This window comes from Pseudoliparis swirei, chromosome 21 (assembly GCF_029220125.1).
Source record: "Pseudoliparis swirei isolate HS2019 ecotype Mariana Trench chromosome 21, NWPU_hadal_v1, whole genome shotgun sequence".
NCBI classification, from domain to species: domain Eukaryota; kingdom Metazoa; phylum Chordata; class Actinopteri; order Perciformes; family Liparidae; genus Pseudoliparis; species Pseudoliparis swirei.
Window position 1 is genome coordinate 12,039,874 of NC_079408.1, and position 22,793 is coordinate 12,062,666.

The 22,793-nt window shown below is 47.6% G+C and overlaps 1 protein-coding gene across 1 annotated transcript in view; it reads left to right on the top strand.

Annotated features, from left to right (window-relative positions):
* Positions 1–22: 22 nt before the first annotated feature.
* The window catches only part of si:ch73-335l21.1 (insulin receptor substrate 1-B), a 41,780-nt gene continuing 19,009 nt past the window's right edge, over positions 23–22,793 (top strand). The window contains exons 1-3 of the mRNA XM_056443467.1: positions 23–2,227; positions 10,374–10,675; positions 11,473–14,647. Of these exons, the coding sequence (XP_056299442.1) occupies positions 1,861–2,227; positions 10,374–10,675; positions 11,473–14,647 (3,844 nt within the window). The 5' untranslated portion in view covers positions 23–1,860. The remainder of the gene's footprint in view (positions 2,228–10,373; positions 10,676–11,472; positions 14,648–22,793) is intronic.

Sequence of the window (22,793 nt, forward strand, 5' to 3'; positions counted from 1 at the left end):
AAAATGAGAAAATATTGAGCATAATAGAGGCTTCTTTTTAATTTGTTTTATTCTAAAGGCTGAAATTACGTCTTCAACCAGCAGAGGGCGCGTGAGCTTCATTTCCCCCTGACCTCGTGCACAACGTTACTTTTCAATGCACATTGCGTAACAGCATGCAGGATACAGATAGAAACCCTTTAGAGCTGTCAGGATGGCTATTGATAGAGCATTTAAAAAGCTGCGCTGAGATGGCAAATTCCGATTAAACATGCCTGTTATTAATATTATATACGTTTGTTATTCGATGGTATTTTACTCTGACCAGTGAGAGATGGAGGTGTCACTGCTCAGCCAGACAGACTAAACATAAAAAAAAAAACGCAGATCAAAATCATTGTACTCAGACAGTCTGAGTGGCAAACAACATGGCGTCTACAAATGCCTCGTTCATCACATTACAGCAGCTTAATGTATTGTGTAGCATTTAGTAAACAATAACTTTAAAATGACTATTCCCACAGCATGTAATGGTTTGACTAGTAACCTATATTTTAAATATCTTCATTCGACCTCCTGCTGTATTTAATGTAGGACATGTTTCGATTTCTACATCTCTAAGCCTTTAGAAGTCGAGTTGATGCATAAAACGTGCAAATACAGGATACAGGTTTTATTTTTTATAAACGATAAATAGAACAGGATGGACCCATGGCAGAGCCAGGACTGAAATCTTACTCCACACACTGGAAGTGTTGCTGCCTTCACGTGCTGTGGGACATATCGGTTGTTAGTTGGGTGAGTTAAACTCCCAGGATGCAATACAATTCACCTCGTGGCAGCACAGGTGCAAAATAAAGGGAATTAAAATTAAATAGATTAAAAAAAGGAAAGTAGAAAGCTACGTTACATAAATTACCTTATCTTAAAAATATATTCCGTAATAACATATTTTCATAGGGGTAATTTATTATTATTGCTCATTCCGTGTGCTTTTTGTTTATTGTTATGATTATCCAACATGTCACTGTATCTATGGTATAGTTTAAACAATGTACGTTCATTTTCTATATTATATATAACGGTCTCTACACATGTGTTGCAATTCGTTTAGTTTGAGTTCAGTTTGTAGTTAATGTTATATTTATGTTTAATAATCTTGTTACAGTCTCCCAGTTGCATTAATAGAGTACTTTGTACCATTAAATTCGGCGTAGAGCACCGAAATACACACGAGGTAGGCGGGTGCTCTTGTGTCGGAGTCCGGGCTCGGTCCGTGAACGCACCAGCACTCCAGAGTACTAGTACAGCGGTGAGTGACAGTCCCGCTCCACGGAAGCTGCTCCGCTCCTCTCCACATCGACGAGACCCGAGCAGGGCAGGGCAGGGGCGAGGGCAGACAGGCAGACAGGCGGAGAGTGAGACAGGCTGCAGCAGGCTGGGCTCCGTGCGCGTGCGATGTGCAGTAAATGGGATTAAACCGCTCAGACGTCGCTCGAGCCACGCGCAGCAGCAGCAGTGCAGAGTGAAGCGCGAGCTCCGCCGCATGTGTTCGCCCGTGTGGAGACTTCGCGCCGGCCCGTCGGACAGAGAGAAACACCCAAAGAGGAGCGAAACTACCGAAGGCTGCGGCCGCCAACGACCCCTGGTTCAGGTCCCGACCGCCGGACTCCTCGGTAGCGGCAACCCCCCCAAAACCGACCCCCGCATCCCCTCTCACATGCCTGCGTCGATGTGGGAGAGAGGGAGGGGAGCGCAGCCGGGGGACGTGTGACTTGTCCCTCTAAACTTGCAGAAATACGACACGAGAAGAAAGGAAAGAAGAAGAAGAAACAAAAAGAAAGAGTTTGAGTGTGTGTGCGTGTGAGGAGGGGGTGATAAATGGAGACGTCGGGTGTGATGGAGAGCCAAGCGGGCGACCTCCAGAGCTGCGAGGACGTGCGGAAGAGCGGCTACCTCCGCAAGCAGAAGTCCATGCACCGGCGGTACTTCGTGCTGCGCGCGGCGTCGGAGCGCGGCCCGGCCCGCCTGGAGTACTACGAGAGCGAGAAGAAATTCCGCGGCAAGGCCCCCGTGCCGAAGAAAGCGGTGGCGCTGGAGACGTGCTTCAACATCAACAAGCGGGCCGACTCCAAGAACAAGCACATGATCGTGCTGTACACGCGGGCCGAGAGCTTCGCCGTCGCCGCGGAGAACGAGGCGGACCAGGACGAGTGGTACCAGGCCATGGTGGAGCTGCAGTGCAAAAGTAAGTCGAAGAGACCCCCGGTGCAAACTCCCAATATGCAAGTTCGTACACACACACACACACATATGGATGCACGCACGCGCACCGCCGTGCGGGGCTCCGCGTGTGAGGGGAAACGTGGCACCGCCTGCAGAGGAGCAGCGCACTGCAGGTCGGGACTCGTGTCATTCCGCTGGTGCAATGATTGTTTAAATAAAATTAGAAAAGCAATTACAGCCCGAGGGCCAAGTTTACACAGCCTACACTCCCATGGCCGTCTGTGTATAAAAACTAATGTAAGAAGGTGGGTGGTGCTTTTCACTTAAAAAAGAAAAGAAAGAAACGAGAGTTCTTTAGGAATGGCCTCCGAGAGGGAGCGCGCGTTTGTAAACACTTCAGAGCCGCCGCGCGTAGCTTATCATCTCCGCCGCTTCTTATCACGCTGGTGTCAGGCTGGATATTTACTCTCAGTTTGTCCTCCAGACTTTTTGGCTTTCTCTCCGTGGGCCTCAGCTGTGTGTGCAAGCTTTGCCTCTCTTTCCCAACTCTGCCCCCCCCCTCCCCCCTCCTCTTCTTCTTGTTTACTTTGCCAGCTCTCCTCTTTTTTTGTTTTGTTTTGTTGTTGCTGACACTGCAATATTACATCAAGCATTGGTCCTACAAGAGGAGGGTTAAAAATGTCCACCAAAAAAAGTAGTAAGGGAGAAGCACATGCATCTTCACTGGAGACGCTCAGTCATTCATTAAATATTCATATTTCCTGGTTGGACTGGAAATAGCTGGGCAGCTCAGGCCGGCCCATCGAGCGTCTCCTGCAGTGGATTTATCCAACGCTGCAAATGTGTAAATAGCCTCAACCCCCCCACCCCCCCCAAAAAAAACCACCCATGTAGCCTGTTCTCAACACTGTCCCGCTTGTGTCAACACAGCGGGTGAGCGGGGCGACTTCAAATCACCTGTTCAGCGTTCACTGACCGACCACAGGGGACTGGTGATGTAATCTGGGCCAACAGTAAAGATACAGGTTCAAGGTGCACTTGACTTCTGTTACATAAGAGAGAGAAGAAGAAAACGGATATTCTGATGTATCTGATACTCTCATCGTTCATTTAAAACCAACATCATGTTGGGAGCTCAGGGCGGGGGAGTCTAGTGCAACGTGTGCAGGTTTTTGGAATCGGTGTCAACGCGGTGCCCCCCCCCCCCCCCCCATGTCTCCTTTTTATATAACTGGGTTTGTGTGCCGTGCCGCCCCCCCTCAAAAGTATTTGAGTTCCCGCGAGGCGGCAGGACTCAGTCGACAGATGTCGGAGCCCTAAAGGTCCGTGAGAAACCGGCACAACGACCTTTCTTTTTCTTTTTACCCAAAAAGGAAAATTGCTCCAAATGTGCGGGCGATCTAATCTGCGGCCGCTAAGTGTTTTAGTGTGTAAAGGTCAGACGTACAGAACGGGGCGTTCCACTTCGGCTATAGCTTAACACACACACACACACACACACACACAGGCCGAACACAGTCAGGATTCCTCCCTGTAACAACACTCCTCTGGTATGTGCTGATCAGACACAGTTTCAGGTCTTCAGTGTCTGTATGTGAACTGAACCTCCTCACCCCCTCCTGGCCACATCTCTCACACACACACACACACACACACACACCAATGTCAGTACAGTCGAGTGTCTGTCCCTCCCTCGCTCAGCCCGGTTGGGGAGACGGAAGAATTCCCGGCCCGCGGGTCGAGAGCTGAAGCCAGAGTGGCGGGAGACGCGGCACCGCCTGTCGTACAGAGTCCAGAGCTCCCGTTCGTTCCTTTTTTAATTTTGATAACGGCGTATAGCTGTTCGTGGAAAGAGCTGTCAGTAAGACCCTTCGGGGCAGCGAGTACAGCATCGGGCCAGAGAGTCTGTTGAGTGTGTGTGTGTGACGGCTTAACCTCGACAAAAAACGGGCCGCAGTCGCCGTCTGTCAGGAACACCGTCCCGCAGCTCGGCCACCACCTCGGGAGCGGTTGTTGACCCGGAGTGAAACAATATGGCGCCGGTCGAAACGTCGGCGGCGGCTCTAAGCGAGAGAGGAAACACATGCGCGCAGGAAAGCTGCACGGATTACAGCGGCGAGAATGAAAGGCCGGCCAAAAAAAGAAGCGGATGAAATCTGACAGGATTGTCTCTGATTTATAATGAAATTATGAATTAATTGGGAGAAAGTCGGTCGACAAGGATTTTAGGAAATCTGTTAAATATTCGGGTTATTTGAGGCTGTTTTTTTATGTGATGGTTCATGTCACATCTGCGGGGTACACGGTTGATTCAGAAGACGTGACGTCGTGCTGCTGAGAGAATAAGCTCCAAGTTCTGAGTATTTTTGCACATTTTGTTCTTGTCTCAATGTTTTACTTTCTGCATTAATCCAAAGGAGAAAGTACAATGTGTTTAGTTGTTGATGAAACCAACGCGACGCTTCTGGGCTTGATCTGCGAACAGACGTCATCCTTGTTGGCATGTCGGTGACTTTACAGTTTGAGTTGTAGCTCAACTCGAATGAACCCCATCGAGGGGACTGGTTTTTATTTTGAGGAACATAAAATTAAACTTTCCATTGTGAGAAAAACATCTCGACTCGAAAAACAACTTATTTCGAGCGAACTCCCATCTGTTCATCTCCCGTCGACACGCAGCGCTTAATGAATAAAAGATTATTTGAGATATGGATCATCGGATCAAGAAACGAGTCCTTCGCCCGCATCCCCGTCCTTCTGTTCAGACGGAGGCTTGTTGACTCCAGGACAGTCGAGCTCTGTGGAATTCAGTTTTCCATGTTCAAAGCTGATAATGATATGGTTACTATTCATGCTAATCCACCAACCTCACAGCGAGCGCTTTTCCCTTCTCGGTCGAGGATTATCAAAACAAAATGCCATACACATGAGTTTTGCCTGGGCCGATATCCAAAAGCTCGTAAAATCGAATGAGGAAAAATGTGTTTTCTAAAGCGAATTATGTCGAGAAAGACTCTCAGGCAATCCGTGCGTCTCCAGAGTGGTTGTTATCGTTCGGCTGCCCTGACCAATGAGATTTGGATCTCACCAGTGGCTCCGAGAGCCGTCCGATTAAACGCTAAGCCGAGCTTAAGCACTGCTCATCGCCCTAATTAGGGAGTAATTATTGTCTCGAGGGCCAGCCGCTGGTGGCACAGAGAGGCCGTGTGCTGATGGAGTCAGGCGGGAGAGCGTCTCCGGGGGGGAAACATACAAACTATAGGTTATAAAATGATCCATGGTCTTTTTTTTTTTTTTGTGGGTCTTTTTCCTGCTCCGGGCTCAAGAGCTGCCACAAGTTATGTCCTCTCTGTAAATAGTTTGGGGGCACGTTGACACCCAGTAATTAAATGTAACGCGTTGGCCCCCCCACCCCCCGCTCCGGGCTCGTTGGGGATGCGGCGCATCAGACAGAGTAACGGGCTGAGGATCCATTTAGTCCAGGAGCGACCATTTGTCGAGCAGGATGGAGCCGTGGTGCTTTCAATGCACAGTAACCTTATATAGGGAGTTGTATTGATCGCTGCGGGTTGAAACGGGGCCCATTGCCACCGTTCTAGTGGAGGTCGGGGAAGCTCGCCAGTTGTCCGTCAGCTTTACGGTGGATGCATTAGAGACGCGAGCGAAGCGCTTCCTCATTAGCGGCCGTGCTGCTCCTCTGGGAGAGCCAAGACGGGATGCACTGCAACACCCGGCATGAACCCCGCCCGTCACTATCGGTGCAGTAAATAACAACTTTTCTTTTTCTTGTCTTTCAATAAATTGCAAAAGTTAAAAAAAACATACTAATATAAAAGTAGAGGGAACTTTATGTTTTTGGAATTAAGCCCCGGAGTTTTCTATTTCAAAATGAGGAGAACGTGGTTAATAACGTGTGTTAGCGCACACACACTTTCCTACGAACCTTTCCATACAGTGCTTATAGATTATATATTTTACTCCTTTTATGAAATAAATCCCTAATTCTATGATGCCCTTTCTACAGCATGCTTTCTTTTAAGTTGAACTAGTTTTGCAGTTGTGGCTGCATGGTCATGTGTTTAAATCTGTACATTTAATTTGTAGGTAAAGAATCCACTAAGTGCAACTATTTAATATACCTGAGAATATGTAGACGTTAAATTCCCTCAATGATTTTGAAACGTTAAAGCCTTAATTTAATTCTCTGATCTTACATATGAAAAGTTTTAGTTAAAAATGAACTCTGGGAGCGGCCGCTTGCCCAGAAGACCAGAACGAATTCCTGATTTAAATTCCAAAATGTGATTTATTCGCTTTGGAAAAATTTGCGTGAGACGAAACTTATCCTGGAGACAGTTTTTTTCCTAATATGACTTTGTTGAAGAAAAAAACCTGAAATGATGCTGGCCTGTAACGGTATATGCAGAGGAGCATCAAAGATGGCGGCCAGTTTGGTGACAACTACTGAGCTGTATTTGCAGAGAGCGCGTCTCGTCAAGGGAAAGCAAACTTTGTAGGCGTCACCGATAATTTACTGTGTGTGTGTGTGTGTTAGTGTGTGGCTAGCACAAACCACATGTGAAATGAACCTCAGGCAGATGCTGGTGTTCGGAGGCATTGTGGGCCCAGATCGGGGGATCACAGATGGCAGAGATAGATGAAGAGATGGGGAAGTGGAGGAGTTGAGAAAAAGGAAAAGAGGCACACATGGGAGAAAGAGATTAGACCAACTGGGTTTCACTGCCAAGTAGCCCACTCTGTTTTTCTCCCTGAGATCCACGCTAGGACAACAGCTGTCTCCTATCCAGTAACCCGGTATGGCAGCGGGGGTGGTAGAGGGGGCACAGTGGCTGAGATCGGGCTTGTAAAATGGGGGTCTAGCCCTCAGAAGTTTTGTGGCGCTGTGACTCGGCGTACTACGGCCATGAGATCAGGAAGTTGAAACAGAACCAGCCGGTTCGGTGCCAGAGTCGTTATCCCTCTTCGAACGAGAAAGAGGGATGCTATAAAATTACGTCTTTTTCCCCCCCCCCAAACATGAACCTTTTTTAAAGATTTCAAAACTGTAATCTTACGACAATTCCACCCAGTGGGGCTTTTCTTCAATAAGAATAATAACCCCTCATCCTGTTGTTGCCGTGGTTGAGCTGATGCAATCTCCTATGGAAGACCTACTTCCTTTTGGATTTGTTTGATAAACCCTCACAATAATCAGCCACTCAGGGGAGGAGCTGTTGATATCACATCAGGCATCTGGCCGGCCCGGGGGGGTAAATATCGCAGCCCTTTACCCCCCTTAAACACACACACACACACACACACACACACACACTCCAACAGCACATTAGAAAGTAAGGGAGACACGGAGCCGCCTAAAAGCCAATAACTCTCATTTAAAAAGCCAGTTTGAGAAAACGAGGGTCGATTATGGCCCGTTTATATACGGTGTATGGGATCCGCTCGAGCATAGCAAACACACGTCATGAATAGACGGCAGTGTTGGCCGCGTAGGTCGCCGCTCTCGAGCCGCACGTACGTATGAAAGTTTCATGTGTGGTCGCGGCGAAAGCGAAGTAAACAGCTGGTGCATGAATAAGCCAGTGTAAGTGGTTTTCAGGTTGCTAAAAAAAGGGAAGAGTGCAGTCACCTTGTGTGAACCCTTTGACCCCCGATATACACCCAACGGAAAGGTTGCATCAAGGCTGGCGGAGCGGTTCTTTCTGCACGCATATCCCTTATTCAACCGGCAAGCTCAGAAGTCAAAGTGTTAGTACCTCCACGTGTGTTTTTGATTCCACGGGCATCCGGCTTTTAGGATTCACCTCCTGCTAGGGGCCGCCATGTGCGTGTGTTTCTCTGAGGGCTCATTATGTCATATAGGGGCGACAGAAGCTGACCGGCTGATAACGTCTTTGTGCAAAGTGGCAGGGGAAAGGTGCAACGTTCCCAACAACAGAGTCTGCTGAGCTCCACACTGCCCTGCAGCTCCCCCCGGGAAGACCGCCACGGGCGATCTATAATTCATGTGGCTCCGTGTAGGATCAACTATAGCTTTATGTAACCCCGAAGGCCGGTCCGCGATGTTCGATAGGGGCGGAGCCCTCTGCATCCCTGTAGGGGTCTGGGAAAGCCTCTTAAAGGCTTTTCAGTGCTTTTGGAGAGGAGCCGTTGTTAAGTGCACGCAGCCGGAGTGGCCCTGAGATCAAGGGTGTTTTTTGTGAGGGAGTGCTGTTGAAGGCACAGCGGAGGTTTAAGGCTGCACTACTCAAAACAAACACACTTGTGCTCTCCTAAAAGACACGTTCTTCGGCTCTTGAGAAGGAAACGATGGTCCTCGAGGAACACGCTGCACCGCAGATGGGATCAAGTGTGATAAGAATGTTGTTCCAAGCAATTCTACGTATAAACACATTGTATTTGAGATGTGTGTGTGTGTATATATATATGAGAGAGAGATCTCTTGTAAAAGGTATTTTTTTTCATCTTTTGAAAATTCCTGCTGTCCCTAATTCCAACTGAAAAAATTCCCCAAACCATCCCTTCCTGTTGTAAATCTAAATCCAGGCGGCGCACAAAGAAAAGCAGTGCATGAAACAGCCTTGAGTGAGTCATCTAACACACACACACACACACGAAGCCACAACCTCCACGGCTTTCAACAAAACAGCTATTCTACGTCTCTTTCGAGTTGCGCAAAATCCTCCAATTTTGGGAAAGCAAACTAGAAGAGGACACGTCAGACCCCCCCACCTCCCTTTTTTCAGTCAAGATGTTTTGGGAAGAAGGATCTTTGGGGAAATGTTTGTCATAACGGAAACTCGGCCAATGTGGGGTCCACCGTGCATGCTGAGGCTTCTTGTCTACATGTGGTTGTCGTTGTAGAGTTTGCAGCAGAGTCGTGGGAAGAGAAGAACAAACGCATGCAGACGTAAGTTCATGTATTTGTAATTCTGTGGTCAGGGTGCACTGTGATTACCCGGACTCTGACAAAATCACTGCTTAAAGTAGAACACCACGCAAACGTTGTGGAAATACGATGCGTCACTCGGTGACTTGTCAAAAAGCTCTCCGGTGCTCCAGATGTGATGCTCTTATTAAGGCAGGTGCTCATCGTTGCACAAAGAACATCTTGTTCCTGCAACAGGTGAGCCGCCCTGTGGCGGTTTGTTTGTTGTAGTTAGCAGCTCAGGCGTAACCAACCTGGCAGCTTGACAGAGATAACTCATCAAATATAGTGCATGTGAGGAAAGGATCCATAAGGAACATTTCAGGATGGTTCCCCGAAGCAGAAGAATCCACCCTAAAACACAAGTGATGGTATTTCTCTAATCCTGGGCTTTTTAGTCAACACATATGAAGTCCCTTGTGCCCGCAAGATAAGAAGCTTAGAGGTAAATCTGTTGAATATTCAGAGTCGGTCTCGATAGCTGCCGACAATGAGTTGCACAGCGTGATAGAATAAGTTGATTTTCTCGGTTCCTGCTTCCGATCTGTAGACAAAAAGGTGACTTAAAACACCAAACATCCAGCTCATTGTTGTATTAAAAGTAAGTCCCGGGCCTTTGTTTGTTAAAATCTCAGAACCCTCCCTCCCATTTCTGTTTGCCTCCAGTAATTATGTTTGCATACAGAGACGCAAAGGGGTGAATGGACTGGCTGTACTCCCGCTCAAAGACACTCTGTTATTAGTTTACCAAGTCAGTTTATTGTCAGTAGAGCAGCTCCTCTTAAAGCGCACATTAAGTGCTTCGCTCTTGGGTTTCTGACCCACTCTTTGTTTGCTTTGTTTTGCAGAAGATTCACTTGTTAAGCATTTTCCATGTTTCCCGTTTTTTCCACAACGGTTGACAAATGAGACCCCCGGGTATGAGCGAGTCTCTCATGCTCCTGCATGGTCCGTTTGAACTCGGATCAGCTTTAAAAATCTGTGAAAAACTCGATATCAGCAGAGCTTACATAATAGAGGCATCTTGCCCTCTACTCACAGGTAAATAGTGGTGGTTTCATCCGGTGTTCCCTTTGTTCACAGGTGCTTGAAGGTCATGTCACCAGTGCAGTTCATCAATCACTTTAATCACCTCTTTGTTTTTTTTCCTTTCCAGTCACATCCTCCTCTTCTCTACCCCAACCACCTTTTTTAATCTTCTGGTTCTGTTCCGTCCCTGTAGGTAAGAGCCTGACTGACAGCGAAGAAGGGGGCGACTATGGATTACTGAATCCCGGGCCTGCGTTCAAAGAGGTGTGGCAGGTGAAGGTGTGGCCCAAAGGCCTGGGCCAAGCCAAGAACTTGGTGGGCGTCTATCGCCTTTGCCTGACCGACAAGACGGTCAACTTCGTCAAGCTCAACTCTGACGCTGCTGCCGTGGTGCTGCAGCTGATGAACGTCCGACGCTGCGGCCATTCAGAAAACTTCTTCTTCGTGGAGGTGGGACGCTCGGCCGTGACGGGCCCGGGCGAGTTCTGGATGCAGGTGAGCCTGTAATCTGCAGTCCTCCATAGCGTTGAGTTTTGCGCCCTCCAATCCCATCTATACGTCAAGAGCCTATAATCAAGAGAATCAGAGAAAGTATAAAGTTGCACAACATTATGGTTAAAGCCCGCAGAACCCCACATTATGGTCCAATTCAATGAATTATGCTTTTGTACCGTTTAGGGATGTCATTTTCGGTTAATAGAAAAAAATGCAAAATCACTTTAAATACAACGGGCGCTAGTCCAGCACTCCTTTGACTCTGTGATCTTAAGTGCCGAATTTCAAAGCACTATCTAATTAGGGCTGCTAAAAGTGTTATGTTTAGCTCGGGTATTTGTGTGGCACAGCTGAACACACACACACAAAACACACACACAGACCCACACACACACAGCTGTGTCCCACTCAAACACACAGCTGTGTCACACACACCAAAGCTCATTGCTGAACATCTTGGGCGAACAACCCCTATTCTTGGTGGTTAACTGTTTATATCTCTGGTATGGTTTTACTGGTATTGTTGTACCTAAACACATGCCTTTAGATCTTAAAACTCAATCTTAAACCAACTTTACAACACTAAACAGAAGTGAAATGAATCTTAGAAGGCATTCAGAAGAAAGAAAAAGAGGGCAACCAGTATTTGAGCTGGTATGCCTTGAATCCAAATTTAATTGATATCCAAATTTCTCTTGAATATATTCCGTTAAAATTTTCTCAAATTGTAAATAGGTTTTTACCAAAATCATGGTTTGATATCACTGTTTGAGAGATTTTTTTGTGTCATGGATTAGGTGGATGACTCAGTGGTGGCCCAGAACATGCATGAAACCTTGCTGGAGGCCATGAAGGCACTGAGCGAAGAGTTCCGCCAACGCAGCAAGTCTCAGTCGAACTCCGGTCCTGGAGGAGGTGCTACTGCTTCAAACCCCATCAGTGTTCCCTCACGCCGCCATCACCCAAACCCTCCTCCCAGCCAGGTGGGCTTCACCCGCCGGCCCCGAACGGAGCCCCCAGGAGGAGTTAACAGTGTAGCAGGGGTCAGCAGTGCCAATGCTTCTCCCACCCCACGGCATACTTTTCCCAGGTCTCGCACTGCAAGTGATGGGGCGAAATGCGAGGATGGGATAGGAAGTACCACACCGCTTCAAGGTCCTTGCTCCAGCCCTTCCACCAATGGCTCGTGCTCTACCACCCCGATCCTCAGGTCAAAATCAGCCCGTTCAGTCCCCACCACAGCTGCTAAAACTCCTCTTGGGTTGATGCGTTCCATCTCCTCTCCAACGCCCTCCCCAGCCCCGAGCCTCTCCTCTAGCTCAGGGCATGGCTCTGAGTTTGGAGTCGTGACATCGGCAGGTGCTGGTCCAGGGTCTGATGCCTACAGTCATATCCCCTCCCATCGCGCCTCTGTCTCAGGTTCACCCAGTGACTATGGCTCCTCAGATGAGTATTGCTCGAGCCCTGGGGATCTCACTCTCCCCCCCACCCCGAGCCTCCCCGGTAGCTCTATTGGTAGTGCTGGCAGCAAGTCCCTTGGCGAGGAGGGAGCCAACTATATCATGATGGGCCAACGTATTGGTGGTGCTAGCAATGCCAACCAAGGGGGCTTTACATCCAGTTCCCTGCCAGCACCAGTGACACCAGCCTGTGGCTCCCAGCCACACAGCAGAAAAGTTCTGCGGTGCTCCTCAAGTCGTGAAAGTGAAGCTGACCACAGGCTGCTGAGCAAGCGGGCTTCGTTACCGCCGATGGCCCTGGAGAGGCTGGCCCCACATCAGCGAAGAGCTGAGGAGCCAACAGATGAAGATTCAGCCGATTATGCCATCATGTCCAGGAGCACCAGCCGCGAGTCCTTTGCTTCCACCTCCTCCGCCCCACAGAGGGAATCTGTCATAGGGGCTGGGTCAGCAGGGGGAGGAGGAGGGTACTTGGATGTGGTGGGTGAGTTTAAAAGTGAAGTGGGTGGAGGAGCAAGTGGTAGTGTGGACAATGGGTACATGTCCATGCTGCCTGGCGTCACTCAGCCTCCAGTATCCCTGTCCCCGTCGTTGGCTGTCTCTGTCCCAGACTCTGACTCCAAACCTGCTGACGACTACATGGCCATGACTCCCAACAACAGCGTGTCCCCGCCACAGCAGATCCGACCTCCACCAGCTTCTGATGGCTATATGATAATGTCCCCCAATAGCAGCTGCTCCCCTGACCAGCGTGGGGGTCTCTCTGGAGGAGCGTGGGTTGGAAGTGGTAGTGCAGACAGCAGGGCAGGCAGTGACTATATGAACATGTCTCCAATCAGTGCACGTTCTGTAAATGGCAGCCCCCCACCACCTGAACACAACAATCATTTGGAGACCAGTTCTCAACAGCCGGCCCCCAAGATGGTCTACTCTTACTATTCTCTTCCCCGCTCATACAAACATAACCCCTCTCCTGGACACTTTGACAATGGACCCGGACGAGGCAGAAGGTCCAATGGGAGTTTTACTAGGGGAATGGGTGGAGGTAGGACTGTGGTAGGGCGTCAAGAGCCAACGGCAGCAGTGAATGCAGTGGTTGGACGTCACCTGTCACACTCCTCATCCTCATACTCCTCCAGCTCAGCCAGCACCGAGAGCCTCGGGGAGACTGAGGACCGAGCTACCCAGACAGTTAGCCCCATGGCTGGGGGAACGCCGTCCAAAGATGGGAGTAAGCTCCAGCAGAGACGGGGCTCTGGTGGATTGTCCAAGCAGGGTAGCCATAGTAGGAACAGACCAGTGAGCCTGTTTGTTGACGTATCCAAGGCGAATACCCTTCCAAGGGTCCGTGAGAACCCCCTGCCCCCAGAACCTAAGAGCCCTGGGGAGTATGTAAGCATTGAGTTTAAGGGGGAGAAGAACAGCCCGACTGGGGTCGGAGGAGTGCGCGGCCGGGGTCTCAGACATGGATTATCACTGCCTTATGGCTCAAGCAGCAAGCATCATCAACACAGGCCAACTTCTTGCTTAGGGAACTTTATCCCCCTTTCCCGTGGCCCCTCTGCCCCCATCAGCCCCCCAACTCCCTCTGAGTATGTCAATATGGACTTGGGCCCTTCTCCGTCCCCCTCATCCCTCTCCCCTCTAGTTTTCCCCTCCTTCCACACCCCTCCGACGCCACCAACTCTTGCTCATGCTCCCAAATCCTGCGATGAAGGTACTGCTGACCGTCGTGAACAAGGGGTCGAAGTGGTTGAAGCCCCACTTAGGAAAAGCCGAGAAAGTGTCCCATCAGTGTCTGAGTCCGAGTCCCCATCATCCTGTGGCGACTACACAGACATGGTCTTCAGCTTGAATAGCGACACCATCCCTAGGTCACCAGCCAGTGTCTCCCCCAAAGCCCCTTCCCCCACCAGGACTGATCCCTCTGTTCCAGTGCTATCACGGGGTTTAGATTTCCCCCTCGCCAAACCCGGACCCAACCCAGACCACGGGGCTAAAGTTATCCGGGCCGACCCCCAAGGACGCAGGCGCCACTGCTCGGAGACCTTCCTTGCCTCGGCTTCCCTTGCTACCTCTACCTCTACTTCCTCTTCCTCCACTGCCTCCCTCTTTCCAGAACACCCCCAGGCTGTGGCCCGCCGGCTGGGCTTTGAAAGCATGCTGTGGGGGAACGGTGCTGTGACCGACAACCCCACTCAGTTTGCCCTCCCTGGACAGCAGGCCCTTCCCACAAACTCTCAGACCTCCTCCACAGAGCAAGGCCTTAACTACATAGACTTGGACTTGGCCAACAAAGAGGGCCCCCATTTGGGTCTGGATGGACCCTCAGGTAGCCAGGCCCCCTCTCGCCTCTTCTCTGGACTGGGTGGAGGTTCTGCGGTCGTGGGAGTGGGCGCAGCAGTCGTCGGCAGCAGCAGCAGCAGCTCGGCTCTCAACACTTACGCCAGCATCGACTTCTACAAATCAGAGGAACTGCGGACGCATCAGAATGGAAACAAGGAGGGAACAGGTACGAGTTGCCCTTATTCTTTTAAAACCCATTTGTTTAACATAAGGTTCCCTCTCGCTCTCCTTTCTTTTCCCAGCTTCTCTGTGGCATTATTCAGATGGAATAGAAGAATATGCATGCAAGGTCATCCAGGGAGGCACAGTCTCCCTTTCCACCGATGCTGGTTATCAAACTTCACCTGGCGCCATGTAGACACAAATCTGATTTGTATGACTGCAGAATCCACAATATGAGATATAGATCGTCTGCTCTGACAATTCATAAGTAGATTTCTTCGAAAGGCATATTCACACTTTTTACCTTATGTGATTATGTAAGGTGCTGAAGGCCAGATAACTCATTGGAATAACAATGAATATCGATTTTCTGGAAATTACTATTGATCCCCTCAAGGCTTCCTTCTGATGTTTGGGGCGTTCATTATAGACATTTGACAAGCGGCAGAATCCTTATTCTCCGTAAGAGCCATGACTTTCCAAGGAGCCGCACTCAAAGCTATTTTGGCATGCCATTGAAGCATTCTCCTTGAAGTTGAATAAAGTTGAACTCTGGCTCAGTTTGAGTTGACCTGGTAGCCTCTATTCTCACATGACTATAGGAAACCAATGGAGGAGAAACATGATTGTTCCATGACTCAGATTTCATGTTATTTTTTAGTTCCAAGAACCCTAAATCTCTTAAATTATGATGTCATGAAAAATAGTATGCAAGCATTGAAGAGTGACAGCCATGTTTATAGACGTGACTATATGAAAATAGTTTTCTAAAATTTGAACGTCGCTTAATTTAAGCAAAACTGCTATGATTGTTCAGGGTTTTCTTTTTCTGCGTTCTCATGAGAAAGCATTCACAGACGTCTACCTTATCGTCAGGAAGGGAGGTCAATAAGGCCAGATGATGGATTTTCATTGTACGTCATTTTTGTTCCTCCCGTGTGGGGTAATTCTCCAGCAGTGGGGTTCCACCACAGATAAACAATGCTTCAACTAGGTCAAAAAACATTCTCTTTGAGCCACTGTCTGCACTTAATTGGCCCGTTAAGAAATAGACGCCTGCAGATAGAGGCATTTAAATGGAGATGTCTTACTGAGCTTTCCACAGTGGGGCTCTTGTCATGAATGCATCCTGCCAAGCCTTGTTGTTTATGTAGCCCTGCTAGCTTCCACTTGATTTGTACCGACGGTTGTGTCGGACTTTAACCTCATGGGGTTCTGCGGTTAACATTTCATAGCCCGACTCCAGAGTTGGATTAAATAAAGAATTTAAGGTATTCGCAAAAATTCATCGAGGGATCTTGTGGCGAGTACAGCACGGCTGAGCTTTTTATATATTCCACATAAGGAAATTAACCATCAGGCTGCATCCATACGTACCCGTTTTGGTTTTCTTGGGAAGTGGAGGCCGTGCTGGTATTGTTGGGTGTGTTTTACATATATGAGGCGAGCAGGCTACCACCATATGGGCCTCTGGCTGCTGAGTATGTCAGCGGGGCAGCGTGGGGGACAATGTTGCACATTGGCTGTGAATGTTGAGATGGGGCCAGTGTTTCACTCTCACAGCTCTAAAATGACTCAGTACAGTGCCCCCCCCCCCCCTCCTTTCATCCCTCCATTCCCTTTCCCCCGCTTTCCTCCTCCAATAAATGATCCTTTTGTTCGAGTGTTTTTGCCGCGGTGGGCTGGCAGGCCTCAGCACGGACCAGTGGAGGACCAGCCAACATTTGTGGCCTTTCCAGCTCGCTTTTGTGATTCCCGTCTTAACCTACTTTGCTCTTTATTGCTGTCTTTTTTTTTCTTTTTCTGTACTTTACCTCGCACACGGTCGTTATCCTAGAATCCGCGTCCTCATCCGACATCCACTCTTGGCAGATTTTTTAAATTCCTCCCCTCCTCTCATGTTCACTACACACACTGTTGTTCAACATCTCTTCAACCAAAACGCCTTTCGTCCTCCTTCCTTTTCACATTGTGTTTCATTCCATCCTTTAAATGCTTGCAGAGACACTTAAAAATTGATTTTTTTAGTGTTTCAGTGAGAAAGCAAAGCAGACACCCAGAGAAACAAAAGCACAAATTCAGCGACCAATCTATCCGTTACTACAGACTAAATGCAGTTTAGGAACTAATAATTATCTTGTCTGGATGCATCCAGTGTGCTTTTTTTAAACAGTTCTGATCTGCTGTAATTACAAGGATCTTTTACCCCAACAGGAACCAGCTTGTATAGAAAAGAGTGTGTGCATGTCTCAGGTCGGCATACCTTTTGGCAAAGAGGGCCAAAGGCTAAATGTGAACATCAGTAGTGGGAGATGTGCCAAGAACACTCCCATTTGACTGGTTATGCAATGTGTAAAAATATCCTCACATGATTTAGATAATGAAACGCAGGGTGATGGATTTCACTCTTTTAGAAAATCTAAATGAATGCGACGTGTGTGCGCTTTGTCGCCCTGCGGCAAACACGGCGAGCCTTTTGTGAAGTAGATATCAGTGTCTGTGTTGAGCTCGGGCAAAGCGTGAGCGCCTGTGATGTGGGCATTCCACGGAGCGGCGTTTCCCACGTACCGCGCGTCGTCGTGACCTTCGGCAGAACGAAGTGAAACGGGACTTTACGAAGTGGAAAGGGGTTTTTCGAGGACAAAATGTCAATTCGATTAAATCCGCCGTCACTCTTACAAACTCCTCCCAGAGAAATCATGTGAGAAAAGTTTATTATCTAAGCTTCCGGCTGCCCCTGAACTCCTTTTTTTTCTAGAGGGCGTGTGTGTGTGTGTGTGCCAGCCTCAAAATAACCTGTAAAAAGTTCTTTCAATTTTTTTGTAACTCCCTCCCTGGGACACACTACATCAAAGGAAGGAGGCTCTAATGGGGAGACCCATGAATATTAATTATGTCACATTTAGCCTGGATGCATTTGGAAATGTTGTTGTTGTTGTTCACTTAAGTGGAAATGTTGACATTTGTTTACTCTTGGCTAATTGGAAAAGTCACGCATAACTGACCACATGGATCTAGAGTAGCTACAGTGTACATATGCATAGGTTAAATGCATTTAGCAAATATTTCTTGTGTATATTTTCTTAGTTTTCATTACTTGTCAAGATGCTACACAGATGAATGTTAGAAATAGATTTTCATAGGTTTTTTTAGGAAAAATGCCAAACATTGTGAGGAATAACTTGTCAGTTGGTTCGACCATGTGGATCAAATCTTCTCTCACTGTGTATATTATATTTGCACAGTGGTTTATACTTAGATCTGAATAATTTGTCCGTTTAAGAAGTTGTTTTAAAGATTAAGTAACCAGATTAAAAGTATTTTTTTAAACTAATCCGAATAAAAAACATCAGATGAAGTAACTTTATTATAGTGATTTTAAAAATACTGGAGAAAAATATAGCAATTGATAATATTACAATTTCAAAGCCCTTTTAAAAATACATGTATATAAAATACAACTCAATAATTCCCAAATGACGACTGAAATTGAACTTTAACGACTTGGAAATAAATCCATCCCGACGTTGACCCTGCCAGCAGCATGCAGCTTTATTGGCCCGCTTGGCAGCCGGCTGCCACCTCCTCAAAGCCTCGGGTCACGTGTGCGAGGAAGAGGTAAACGTACTTAAAGTACGTGGAACTCGCACGCCGCCAAGTCCGGTCCACCATTGGCTTTACACGTGGCGCGTAATTCACTCCCATTCGCCCCCCGTCTGTCTCTCTGATGGAGTGCTTCTCTCTAGATGTTGGAAATTTAATTATAAAGATTGAAAATGTAAAGGATAATTCAGGGTTATTACAACTGGGCCTTGGTATCACTTAACATTGAACTCACTAAAGTACTCAACTAAAGTAATTACCAACAGGAGAAGAAGCAGATGATCCGACTGTCCAGAGACCAACGTCTCTCTACGCCTCTGAATTTGGTGTGAAAACTGGAAGTGAGTGAACTGGATACTTGGTTAATGATCTCTGCTTCTCGTAGTAGCTCAAAGTTAACGCTAAAAGACCGACTTCACTTTTTTATTTAATTGTTACCTCCAAATGAGAAAGAAAAACATTTCAACATCTCGGCAATGAACTGAAATTGTCAATTAATTATAACCAATAGAAATGATTTGTATGTGATTGTTTGATCATTAAATAAGCAGTGTATGCATATAGACTGAGTACATGTAACAAAACACACACTCACTCACACATTCCTCACCAACAATAAAAAACGCAGTTTTCTTTATTTAGGTGACAGACTTTTGTTTTATTGTTGTGTGTGTGTAATCTAGGGCAGCACTACTCTAGTTATGTAACACACACCCACGTGGCTCAAGCCAGATTGTGTTAATGTGTGTCTGGGAGCACAGCGACACACACACAGCTAATGTTCATGCTTGTGTAAACGCACACACATGTGGAGCAGCAGGAGAGAAACCTTCCGGCATTTTCTCCCAATTTGACATTTATGCATCCAGCGTGACCGCTTTGAGATTAAGGGAGAGCGTCAGCAAGTAGGTAAAGATGGAGAAGAGCAACTTCATGAAATCACATTTCTTCTGTGCTCGGCTGTAGGTACAACAAACTGAATGGATATTGTGGTGGAAATTAGTGTTCCTTTACCTGGTGAGAAATCAAAAGTAGTTTAAGCATGGTTGACTCATAACACTTTATTATAGTGACACGTTTACAATTTATCAACCAAGCGCTAAATACAAACAAGTCATGAAAGCATTCAGCTGAATGGAGCAGAATCCCTGAGCCTTCTTTCAAGACCGTCAGAAATAACTGCTGCCTTCTCAGTGCAAGACTGCAACCTTTATAGATCTGAGACGATCCACATTCCCAAAGTCCATCTGTTTCCTGTCTGTTTGCTCCAACTCTACTGAGTGACCATTTGAGTTTGGCCTGTCAAGGACCATAACCTTAAGTCAACGGTTCGTGACCTTTTCTCGTGACCCCACAGGATTAGATTAACCCCCATAAACATTCCAGGAGAGAGAGAACGTCTAAACACATTTTTCCTCCGACAGATATGAAAAACGGGAGCCGAGACGAGAGGAACGCCACGTCGTCGCACGATTACATCTTCCAATATAAAGATGGAAATTAGCTCAAATTTCTACGCATTGCAACGACGCTTCATTAGCCTAAATAAAGCGTCACCCAACTGGTTCCCCCCCCCCCCCCAACCAGTGAGTTTACTTGAGGACAGCAGAGGAATCTGGATCCAGGTCCTCCTCCGAGTAAACAAATGCCCTATTTCTGTATTTGTTTAATATTTCCCCCCTCCTCACATTTAGATTTAGGTTTCTTTATTTGGGGGGGGGGGGGGGGAATATCACAAAATGGAGGCCGGTCTCTTTTTGTATATTTTTTTGGTATTTATTTCCTGCGTTAGTTTTGTTTCTGTTAAAGTCAAGGACGTTTAAGTTTTATGAAGTCCAGTCTGCTTTTGTTTGGGTGGTCTGTTCAGGGAGTCACGGAACTCGCACCGCACATAGCAACAACTCTGCTCTGTTTGGGTTTTTTCGTAAGTGTTGAAGGTTGTGTGTGTGTGACACACACACGCGCACACACGCGTATATATGCACATACTTTTATTAGAGGGCACGAAGGCTGAGCTTTTTTTCCCCTCTGACTTCAAGCACAGGCCGTGTGATGAGGTCATCTGTGAGCGCCGCGCTCATTACCGGCCCTCGCCTCTGTGCAATTAAACGAAACTGAGGACACACACACACACAGCGGCTCTATTGAACGATCCTGGTTTCTCACTGGATTCCCTCTTTATTAAACATTTTAAGGAACGGTGGGATTTGAGTGGAAGCCAATAAAGTGCACGAGAGCATGTCCACTGACGTACCTTTTTTATTTTTTATGGGGTGTGTCGGAACTCTTTTTTTCCCTTTGGTGCGTCCTCGCCTCGGGAATGAACTCGCTGCCGGACAGGAAACCGAACATGCCGTGGAATTCCGACGTGGACGTTCAGGCTCGTACGACAACCACGCGTCCGCTTCCCATCGCTGATCTGGACTCGTTGCGTGTAACTCCAGGTGAATTGGGATCGAGGAGGACTGGTTTGAGGCGGTTTATGTTCTCACGAGGAGGTGTGCGTGTGTTACGGTGGCTTTCATTCCCCGGATCTACGGCCGTTATGAAGTCGTCTACCTGAAAGGTGCTCTTGCTTTTGCCTTAACGTGATTTCCCCAGAGCCCGCTCTCTGTCTCGGCGCCTCGTAGAAGTGAATGAAAAGGTTATGTTGAGTCATGCGGTCTAAACGACGCCGGCACACACCATCAGTTTACTTTCACTTCTCTCGGGGACGGACGACAAGACCTCAACCCAAATCGATCGGCTGCGTCTTCGGGGAATATCAGTTCCTCACAGAAGCTGCATATTTTAAGACCGTGTTATATTTCCATCGTTCACTCCGGTAGACAGTGAGGTCAAGTAGTAACTGACTTGTTCCTTCATAGGGGGGGACGTTGGGACTTGTGTGTGTGTGTGTTGTTTCAGATATTGCCTGAGGTCCACTCTGCCACAGACATAATCTTTCTTTCATTGACTAAGTGGGAGCAGGAAATGGTTTTGTTCTGCACCATGAATAGAGACGTGTGTGTGTGTGACCGTCTTACACCGTCCGCAGCAGGGGCGGCTTGTCCATAAGGGCGATTGGGGCGACGCACTGCCTCTGGGGGAAAAGAAAAAAGTCGCATTCTACCACTAGACGTCTGCTCTGCCTCTGTGTGTCATTGTCCAATCAGGTAACAGTCATTCAGTCAGCCTAAAGTCGTGCTTCAAATGGCCCCGCCCCTTCTGGGGCGACTTTGGGCGAAATGAGAATCGCCCCAGACCTCTCCCATTGACTCCAATGTTAAACCCATTTTTTTCACAAAACAGAGCTCTCAATGCATTCTCTATGGCTTCCGGGAGGAGTCGCCCCTCCAGGTCTTGTCATCAGTAATTGACGTAAAAGCGTCTCAGTACGTCATACAGCTTCGACAGAGGCGTATTCAGTCGAGATGGCCAGTGCTCAGTGCAACAGCAGCGATTCAATTCTTTCTTTGAAAGAGACTCCTTTCGGTCGGCGTAACAATGAAGACACATTGGCAACAATATAAGTCGGACCTCCTAGAGCAGCGGTCGCCAACACGTCGATCGCGATCGACTGGTCGATCTCGGAGACGTTCGCTGTCACTCTCCAAAATAAAATGAAAATAAAATCAGAAACACATTGTTCCTCATTCTCGAACATTTTCAAAAGTGTCTTCTGAAACGTTTTCTTCCTGACGATCGACGTCAGAAAAGATCTCCGCCTGATTTGAATGAACGCCTGAAACGGGTTCTCTGACAGCCGTGTTGTCAGCTGTGCTCCTGAAAGAGGAACGTAGGACGAGAGGTGAGGCGCAGGGGAAATGCAGAAAGACCTTTATTGATAACTTCACATGTTACACAAGGTAAAAGTACAGAGACATAAAACTAAGTCATCAATAAATAAATGTTGAGATGCCTGTACCTTAGTGTAAATGTTTACGTTACGGCATTAACAAGTTGCGCCTGCGCATGCGCGACAGCCGAGATTATTGGCGATTTGCCAGGTTTTACCTCCGTGAGTTCGGCTTTTCTGGTGTTGCCCTTCAAAACAAAAGCTCAACATTGAGCTTTTTTCTTGTCTGGTGGAGCAATCTGGTTTACTTGAAAGTGATTACAATTGCATTTATTCTGTTATTTGAAAAAGCTCAGATGCAGGAGTCACAAATGGGGATCTGATATTTATTATTATTATAATTATTTAAATCTTGTTGAAAAAAATCACCAAATCAAAGACCAGGAGCTGGATTACTGACAGCAGCTCACAGACGGCCTCAGACTGTCTGTGCTTATGAACTAACTACAAGCTCACAGACAGAGTTCAGTCACAGCCGTCACACTGACTGGAGTCACATGACTTGATGGCATTGTGATGATGCTACACATAAACAACTGTCTGAAGGTCTGTGGTTTTGGGTTAATCATTATCAAAAAAATTGCCCCCCCTGAGAATTTTTTCAGGAGCCGCCACTGGTCCGCAGTCAGCCGTTGGACGAAGCAGTTTCATCTCCTTCTCTCCCTGCGTAATGTTTACCGTGCCTCCTGCGTATATTGGCTGCCATCCT